Genomic DNA, 10,008 nt, shown 5'->3' on the forward strand with positions numbered 1-10,008 from the left:
AAAAAAAAAAAAAAAAAAATCAAAACCCCTCCAAATTCACACAAAATGTAAGACTAGTGCCTGCCCTAGCAGGTAGTGTGTGAAGGTGGCTGGCTAGGGTGTTGTAACCTCCCTGAGAACCCAGTGAAGGAGTCTGGGTATCCTCCCGACATCGTCTGAAGAGAGGTGCATGGGCTGGTGTCTACAGGAGAGGAAGCTCGCCAGGGTTTTACAGGGTGTAGCCTCCTCTCCTTCCACACCTGGTGACCCTGACCAAGCCGTCCCACCAACACGAGCATCTCTGCACTTGTGCTCAGACAGCCAATTATGCCATTGACACCCAAAATTAATTAGCTAAGGAAGGGAAGAAACAATTGTCAGGTCAGGTAACGGGAGCCTCACAATGGGCCACCATCTCCTGGACACTATAGGTGGTGTCCTGCACTCACCGCCTGTCGAAGGCTCTCGCTCAAAAGACAGCGACAGGGACCCTCTGGAAGAGAAGGCAGAGTCCACCGAAGACACTCCCGAGAGCCGCTTGCCACTGCTGGACGATGGCAGCTTGGACTCGGAGGAGCTGCGGCTAAGCTCATCCGGGCCCTCGGTGGTCTGGGAAATGCCAGAGTCCAGCTGTGACAGCAGCTCAGAAAGGCTGTGGTCGTTGTCAAAGGCAGGGGCGGAGGCCCGCTTGAGGCGAGTGGACACAGGTACAGCCTACAGAGGGGATATGCAGGCAGGTGAAGGCCCTGCCACACTGTTCAGCCCGTCGGAGAAGGACCAAGCGGGCTACGGCTAGGAGGAGCTGAGTGGAAGGACAGGCTCCAGCAAGCTACGTGCTGGCACCACGTACGCTCAGCACAGGGAGCCCAGAGACACTGGGCATGGAGTCACCACGCCAGCTTGCCCAGCATAAAGACATCACCAGACAAGTCACACTTTACAGAAAAGGTAACACCAGCACTCCTGCTCTCGCCAAACAAGGGAGGCTGCATGGACAAGTTGCAGGAGAGGGACCCAGACTCTGGCTGCAGGGTCAGGAGAGACCAAAGGAAGGAGACAGAACCGAGCCAGGGCCCTCCCCTGTGTGGCTGACAAGTGCAACCTCTCCCTGGAGCCCTATGGTCTGGGCTGGAGGCTCTGTGCACAAGATAAGGAACGGATGCCAGCTCCAGGGACAGCACAGCGACCCCTCCCCATACAGTCAGGCCCTTTTAAGGGTCTAGCAAAGCAGATTTCTGGTGAGTGACCAGAATCTGACAGTAACTCACTCTTCTACCCTGATTCGTGACTGCTTGCCCCAAATCCCTCTCTCCCTAGAAACAGCTCGATGGCCTCTGGCATGGAACCGTGGTCCACTGAGCCACCTCCACCTGTTGCCTGCCGGTCTCCCCTCAGTGGGGGGCCCGGCTGCCTCTTTACTGCTACCTCCCCTGGGCACTGGGCCCCGCAGCTTTTATGCCCACACTTCTCCCTTTGTGTCCAGGCAGTGGGCACATCCAAGAGTGTAGTTAGCACCATACCTCACACCAACAGCTTGAGGTCGACTGCCAAAACCAGAAGACACGCTATTATATAGTAAGTTTATCAAGGTCACTGCCCAGGTCTGCTGCAGCCTCTTTACCTTGAAGGGGATTTAGCCGGCCCTGGCACCTGCACATCTTATCACATCTTCAGTAACCTAAGTGGCACTCACAGCACAGACCATCCATGAATAGTTAAAAAGTGACCAGCTCCCCACCCCTGTGCCAGGCTGCAAAGACCCCCAAACACCAGCTGTCCCTGCTCTGGGCTCAAAAGGGGCTGGGCTTTCTGATCCCCGGCTTCAGAGCACATCCAACAAGTGGGTATTTAATGCCAAGCCTGCGCCCAGGCTATTCCCAACTTCATCACAGGCAGGAGGTGGGTACGGAACCCTGTCAGGCTGGTGAATCTGGAGCCACCCATGGGACCTGCATCTCCAACAGAATCGAGTGCAGCTCTAGGCTGGCAGGGGAATCTGACAGGAAGAGGAGCGGATTGGAAAATGCCCACAAAGCCAGGCAGACAAGGAGGCTGCAGGCCAGTGCCGGTTACCTCACTCTTAGGCTCCGGCAGACTCTTCACATCCAGGTCTTGAATTGCTTCTTTCACTTCATCGTCGGGTTTTTCACACAGGTCTTCAGTTTCAGAAGTGATTTCTTTGGGGGAGAAAACAAAAGGAGGCATGTCTCAGTCAGATAATGACTTCCACACACAATCACCGAAATGGGGACGGATGAGGCGGTACCCAAAGCCTCCAGACAGCTGAGAACAAGCCACACGCTGTCAGCGCCGAAATTCCTCACACAGCGTGTCCCAGGCTTGTCCCAGGAGAGCTCAGCAGACAAGCCCTGGGGACCCCACGTGGGCAACTCTCTGGTCAAATAAGAGCCTATGGGCAGTCACTTACAGGCCCCATCAGGCTCAAAGCAGAGGCCTTCCCTGCTGGGGACGGGGCACCTCCCAGACACACAGGCACAGAGCTGCCAGCCCCCCGCAGGCGAGCCCTCCTCACAGATGTTGTTTCCTGCTGTATGTTTTAAATACCATTAATTTTTATTTCATCAGAGTTACTTCTGTACCCAAAAGACTTCTGTTCTATAAGGTCAAGATCTCAAGAGAAGAGCAAAGTCTTAGGCCACCGGCCAGGCCAGTCTTTGGAACACATGTGGCCGTGTCAGAAGGCACGCTCCTCCTGGCAGCCATGCAGCCCTGGCTGGGAACGGGGACTGCAGGGCTGGAGTTGACCACTGGGTTCCAGCTTCCCCAACCCAGCCTTGAGTGCTGGAGGCCATGGGCAAGTGCCACAGCCAACCTGTCTGCACCTGGCTCATCTGGGTCCACCTGTCTGTGTGTGTCGTCTCTCACCTAAGCTTGGCTCACAACCCCTCCCTGGCCATCAATGGTGGCTCATCTGGGTCCACTTGTCTGTGTGTGTCGTCTCTCACCTAAGCTTGGCTCACAACCCCTCCCTGGCCATCAGTGGTCTCTTGTGACAGCAGCAGAACACTGTGGAAGGCCAGAGGCTGGGACCCTGCTCAGGCGCTCACCTTGGAAGCTGGGCCGTTCCCGTGGGTCTTCCTGCCAACATCGCTCCATGAGGCGTATCAGGTTGCCGCAGGCATGAGGCCGGGCTCTGCAGACTGGTGGCAGCTCGGGGCGGTGGCCCTTCACCACCTTCACCATGATGTGCAGGATGTTCTTCTCCTCTGCAAGGGCAGGCAGGCAGGTGAGGGGCTCTGTGGGCTGGGGGCAGGCTGCTCATTGCAGGGAGGAAATGCCGAGTGTGGGAATGCACTGAGGGACATAAGGGACATGTCCCCAGGAGACAGTGTCACCTCCCTTTCCAAGGCTTGGAGCTTCCCAGAACCCTTTTCCTTATGGACACACTGATTCTGTTTTCCAGTTTTACATACTACCTCTTCCCCAGGTTATGACCTAGGAAATGGTTTCAGTGTGTTAGGTCACAGGGCAGCTTCTTCTGGGCGCCCAATTCAAGGGAAGCTCTGTCAAAGGAGAATATTTGCTGAGACTGATCAGCAGCAGCCAGAGCCTGCCACAGGTAGCTGGACTCACAGACCCACGTGGCCCTGCTCTGCCCACAGTGGTAAAGAACATTCCTCAAGTCCAACCTCAGGCATGAGGGCCCAGGAGTAATGGGGGCCTTTTCTTCCACTCACAATGCAAGGCTGACCTGTGCCTCTCCCCAGCTTCCTCTGGAAACACGCACAGGCACCATCATTACTATTATTGCTACTTTGGCCATTAACTTTTTCTCTGACGGGGAAGGGCCCAAGGCAACCCTTGGCAAGCTGACCTCTTTTTTCTGCTCAGCCTAAAACCTTGAAGTATATCAAGCCAGAGTTGGAGCTTCCTGCTCCCCACACTCCACCCTGTCCCACAGCTCTAAACATACTCACGTGCCAGCACCTCCACAGAGAGGCGGGCACACATCAGTTGGTGCAGAAAATTGGCCCAGAGTTGCACATAGCTGCCAGAATCCTAGACTTCCTGTTACATCTTGTGCAATAAATATCTTAAGTATCTACACTTTAGATCCATGTTAATTCAGATATCCCAAACCAACGGTCCTTTAAATAAGATGAAAGTAAACTAAACACGTGGAATATTTTCCAACATGGATGCCTTACACTCTTGTACCTTGAACCCCACTATCTGCCAAGCAATAAAACACAAGGACCTCGAACCTCAACAGTCACCCCAGCATCTGGCTCTGGGTGTCTTGCTATCGACCTCATGCAACCAGCACATTGCCACGTTACAAAGCATTTGGACCACAGTGCTCCGTGGGGTGGGGGCAGAGCACTCTGTCAGAGAGGAGGAGGACACAGACACAGCCTCTCGGAAGAGGGATGCAGGAACAGATTCTATCCCTTCTCCTGGGATGTTACAAAGCTGCCGAGATGCTCCACATCCCCTGATGCTCAGAGCACTCTCCGTGACTGGGCACTTTCTCAATACAATGGTTCCTACTCCTGCCTCAACCAGCCAGGGGCTGCCAGATCTGTGGGCCACCACTTTGATCCATATCTTTATTTTTAGACATTTTTGGACATACCACAAGATATCATGAGTAGCCCAGAAATAAGAAAAAGGAATCTTAATCCAATGAAGCTAAAATGTACCCCATTTTTATAATAAACAAGTCAAGATATGAAAATATTGAGAACGGAGATTTGAAAGTGGCCACCTGGCAGGGGACCAGGATGCCGCAGTGCTCGAGCCGGGCAGCGGGGAACCTAGCAGTGGTTCTGGAGACCGGCTACACGGCCACATGGATATACCCAGCACTACTGAACTGTATGCTTAAAACAGTTAACCTGGTGAATTTTGTGTCATAATTTTTTCAAATAAAAAATAATTAGCTGGAATTATCCAGAATAGGCAAATCCAGAGAAACAGAAAGCAGCTTAAAAGTTCACCTAGGGTGGGAAGAGGGAGGAACGGGCAGTGGGCACCTCATGGGCCTGGGGTTTCTTTTGGAGGTTAGGACAAAGTTCTGGAACTAGACAGTGGTGATGCTTGCACAACACCATGAACATACTTAATGTCACACACTTTAGATGCTAAAATGATAAATTTTGTATGTACTTTATTACCATCACTTCTTGGCCTTTTGGCTAAGATCAAGTGTATTTTATCACCAAAAAAAATTAGGCATCTAAAACTCCCACTGACTGCACCCCCTTCAGACCTTTCCCTGTATGCAAATTACAGAAAATCGCGTTGTCAGCGCATGAGAAAGCCTACCATGAGCTGGCCGAGGTCACATGGACTTGTTGGGCAGGATGGAGTGGTGCCCCCACCCTAAGGACAGCCCTGCCGCCTCCAGGCCCAGAGCACACAGCACCCAGGGAGCGGGATCCCGGCAGCAGCGTGAGGACAGAGGAAGTACAACGCTTCCCCTCATGCCAGGAAAGGTGAACACGCAACATCCCACAGATGGGCGTCCTCACCTGCAAACGGCTTCTTCTGCGTCAGCACACCCCAGATGACGATGGCAAAGCTGGAAGAGAAAACAGGCATATTAGTGTCCAGGGACCAGGACTCCCAGGGGAAAGCCCTAGCTCACAGCAGTGGGCTGGAGGAGAACCACCCCGAAGAGGCAGGGGCCCCCGAAATGTTTCTCATGGATTTTTAAGAAGAGACAATGATGGTGAAGCCCATCACGTTGACAGCTCAGGTGTCAGATGGGTGCAGACAGCCGACTGGGCTGCTGGCCTTCAAGCAGGCGGGAGCACCCCAAGGGGCTGTCATCCACCAATGGACCTGAGCCCAGGGAGGACGCCCCGGGTGCTTAGTTCACCTCCACCTCACAGACAGCGGGCAGGCGCTCCCATGGACGAGGAGAATTCCCACCCTCTTCCCACCAATGGTTTTCATTCTTGGAAAACACAGATTCAGGTTCTGATCCAAACATTACTGACGGGGACTCGCTGAGATTTCAAAGAGGTTGCTAAACAAGGTGCAGAGAAAATATCAGGAGGTGACGAGTGAGCGGCCCAAAGCCTTTTTGGCTTTTTAGAAATATATAGATACGTATATATATACAAATACACACCTGTGCATATGTACATATACCTACGTATACACATGTATCTACGTGGGCTAAGTTTGTACTTACATATGTATGTTTAAATTACTACTCTGGATATAGCAAAAAAAGAGTCCAATGTAATGAATTTTTAAAAAACAAAAATAAAAAAACTAAGTCTAAAAACTGAGCCAGCACAGAGCCTAGAGGTGATGATAGCAGCTACTTACAGGCACGTAAGACTCGCCATTGAAAATTAATTGAAGTGTGCAAGTTCAAAAGGTGAAACACCCAACCATAACATGAACACTGTCTCTGATCCCTACAAGCTGTGACTAGTCCCGAGTGCCATTCCCCAGCGGATACCCTGCTCAAAGGCTGGCTAAGCACAGGCACAATGGCTACCGTCAAACCCGTCGGCCAGGACTGTAGGTGGTGACAAAAAGGCAGAGGGCAAATGCCCGGGAGCGCAGGTCAGAGTCACAGGGAGAGGCTGAGTGCAAGTCTACTGTCCCCCAACAAGTGTGTGTGACTGAAACGTTTACAGTGTGAGAAAGGAAGGGACCCAGGGACATGGCTGTTATCGAGGTCCACACGTCCTGCTCATATTACTTTGCAAGCAGCCTCTCCTGCTGCCGTTCCTCCTCAAAGTCAATGACACCAGCAGGTATAAGCTGCTCACAGCACAAAACATGAGTAGATTCTGGAGAGCCCAGATCCATGTGCACATAAACACGGGGACCACTCAGAAGGACAGCTTCCTCCAACGACTGACAAATAAACATTTCACAAAAATGACAGAGCCCTGACAGTGCAGGGCCGTCAGTCCAGCTGTAACCAGCTGCAGCTGGCACCAGTCATGAACATGACTACACTCACCAGCAATACTCACAAGAAACGTCTCTGGTACCCCCAGGGCAGCCTGTACCCACTGGCTAAAACTCAAGAGCACACATCCCATTCACCTGGGCTAAATCCCTTATCTGGCCAGAACAGAGGAGGCCTCTCAGAAAGTTGCTGCTTAGAGCCTGAAGCATCAGGGTTCAGAGCTGCCAGCCCCGCACACAAGGTCGGGGACGGGATGGGAAGGTGAGGGTTGGGGAAGGTGGGAGGTGTCACACACCTGTAAACGTCATGCTTGGTGTCAAAGAGCCGGCTCTTCTCCCGGATGCGCTCTGGGGGGAGGTAGGCGATGGTGCCGAACAGACCGTCCATGCTGAGGTCGTGGGTGTGGGACAGCCCGTTGCACTTGGCAAGCCCAAAATCGGAAATCTGCAATAAGCAGTCACAGTGATTGATGTTGCCTCACCAGGCCCCAGGGGCTAGCATTTTATAACACTTTATCGAAAGCACTGTGCAATCTCAGATGGTGCAGTAGGTCAGGAGCCCCTGAGGAGCCTCTCCAGGGAGCCCGTGCCCGGCCAGGCAGGCCAATAGCTGGGGCAGAACCACACCTGGAGGCCTGAAGAGCAGCGCAGTTCAATGATATTGGAGCAGAAAAGTATGCTCCAAGGAAGGTGTTCTCTGGGAGGGAGAACTCAGGAGGAATGATAAACTTATTTTCATACTGTGCCATGGTGGTTGATGGCCTGAGTCTAGTCGGACACATACGGAAAAGCAAACCTCCCTCAGAGTGTCAGGTAAAGAGAGACACGTGACAATCAGCTCTGCCTGCCAGCGGATCCGGTTGTGCAACCCGCCAGCTGGGGAGGCAGGCGGGCAAGCGGCAGCACGTCCTCTAAGGGGAAACACCCCTCCCCAGCCCCTTCAAAGCAAACAAAACATACAGCTCCCAGCCTCTTCCGCCTGGAATGTCTGTGATCAGCAGACACTTGCTGGCACCGTCACCAAACACGTGGAGTTAAGAGCAAAGGTCTGATAAGCACCTCTGTCCCAGGAACACCTGGACACCCCCACCATGACTCCAGCACTGTACCTCTGGGAGGACAGGTCTCCCACTAAGGTGTCCTTAAAGCTCACTTAAGCCCACAGCTGGGGCGTCTGCAGCTGGGACCTCCACAGACCCTCAGCTGACCTGGTAGGCCTCTGTGGGGGCTCCCACCCCAAGTGTCCCCAAGTCCCATGTAGAGGCTACAGTTCATTATCATTAATGCAACTCCTGGTCCACATGGCAACGGCCTCTGTTCTCCTTCTACTCTCCTTTGAGGCTTATGGATTTTTTTAAGCCCTTTAATTAACTCCTGGGCTCCTCCTCAAACACACCTAGGGAGTGAGAGGAAACAGGACTGAGTCAGCCTTTAGGTTTGGGCTGGCTGTCCCCAGGAGATGAGCCAATGGGCCTGGTGTCATCACTGCTGAATGACAAGGAGGTGACAGGCTTCAAAGGATCCTGAGCACATCTGTGGGGCGGTGGGGCAGAAAAGTGTATGAGGATGGGCCATGCAGTCAGGGTGCCCCAGAGCAAGGCGCTGACTCTGGGCGGCCCTCAGCTGTCTGTCCCGTGGCCTTCACACCTGCACAGCCCCCAGGGATACCCCACTCTGGTGAGGAAGTTGCCAGTTCCCCATAATAAAGCTATCACCTGATCCCATACACCCCTGAACCAGCTCAAAGCTAGAGACAGAACGATGTGTGCTAACTCTCAAAACACGTTTAGAACAAAAGAAGTTTCAGTTCCCCGATCAGCAGCTTGGAACAGTTTAGACTCAGGAACGAGAAGGACTGGGACGCAGAGATCTTGCCTTTCCTCTCTCTGCCAGACAGAAGCAGATCCTCTAAAATACACATATTTGGTGGGGAAAAAACAAAAAAAAAGCAGAAATTCTCTTTAAAACCTCTGGCATCAAGAAGCAAATGTGGGAGTCAGACACATGGGAGGCACGCAGCCCTTCCATCCCAGGGTCTGGCTGGACCAGACAGGAAGGCAGCCCATGACACACAGCAGAACACAAGGTCCGTGTGACTCTCAGAGCACTGGTCTGGGGAAACTGGGTGTAAAAACAGCCCCAGGTTTAAAACCAAGTTATTTCATTTTTAACTTGAAATTGATTGCAATTTTTTAATATTGACATTTAGTGTGTCTAATATTGAATAATACTAAGTACTAACTTAACTAAGTGTTTTTAATATACTTTGCAAAGCAGATGGCTGCTATGAAATTTTCGGTTTTAACCATGCTTAGAACAAAGAGGTAGTTGGCCTGAACCAGGGGCACGGGCAGGGGCTGGAACAGGAGTAGCAGCTTAGGGTTTCAGCTCAGGATTTTTACATTAAAGCTACCTTACCTCAAATAACTGTCTATTAAGCACAGCTTCCAGGCTGTGCCTTCAGGAACAAAAGCACTACCTCTTGGAACCCCAAACACATACTTCAGCTGCCCGCCACTCCCCAGGCACTATCTCTGAGAATATGAAACATGTAATCACATTTTTCTGTTTGTTTTTGGGCTTCTGGATGGTGACTAACATGCCTGATTAAGAAGGGTGTCACACGAGAGCAACCTTTCCCAGGGCCTGCTGGGGTACACGGGCTGCTACCATGTCCCAGGACGCCTTGCAGAGGAGTGTCACTTCCCAAACTAGAACAATTCCCACCAGGACTTCACTAGCTCTCTCTTCAGCCACCCCAGGCTCCCTATTGACACCACTTCGGACTCTGCACCACTGACAAAGACGGCCATGCACCAGCCTACAAGGCTAGATGCTTCTAAGGAAGGATCACCAGTGAGAAATGGCCTGCAGGAAAGTCAGCCCAAGTCTGTGGGACAGTCCAAAATTGGCATCACTCCCACATTGAGTAGAGAGGAAGTGCCACTGTGTGTCCAGAGCTAGGGAGGGTGCCCAAAGGACTGTCACATCCCTGACTGGGACAAGATTATCTGCTAGTAACTACTCACAGCATGGACCCCCACTAGGGAAGCTCTTCTAGGTGCCAGGCACTGTGCTAAATGCTTTATCACAACAACACCCCAGCCACTCACCCCCAGGCTAGGTGAC

The 10,008-nt window shown here is 52.3% G+C and overlaps 1 protein-coding gene across 1 annotated transcript in view; it reads right to left on the reverse strand.

Moving 5' to 3' along the window:
* RIPK4 (receptor interacting serine/threonine kinase 4) overlaps positions 1 to 10,008 on the reverse strand; it is a 24,516-nt gene that overhangs the window by 4,046 nt on the left and 10,462 nt on the right. Inside the window, exons 3-7 of the mRNA XM_003798066.3 lie at positions 7,176 to 7,324; positions 5,475 to 5,524; positions 3,048 to 3,206; positions 2,053 to 2,156; positions 429 to 693 (exon numbers count right to left, since the gene is read on the reverse strand). Coding sequence (XP_003798114.1) covers positions 429 to 693; positions 2,053 to 2,156; positions 3,048 to 3,206; positions 5,475 to 5,524; positions 7,176 to 7,324 — 727 coding nt within the window. The remainder of the gene's footprint in view (positions 1 to 428; positions 694 to 2,052; positions 2,157 to 3,047; positions 3,207 to 5,474; positions 5,525 to 7,175; positions 7,325 to 10,008) is intronic.

Source organism: Otolemur garnettii, unplaced genomic scaffold (assembly GCF_000181295.1).
Source record: "Otolemur garnettii isolate 467f Iridium unplaced genomic scaffold, OtoGar3 scaffold00128, whole genome shotgun sequence".
Classification (NCBI taxonomy): Eukaryota; Metazoa; Chordata; class Mammalia; order Primates; family Galagidae; genus Otolemur; species Otolemur garnettii.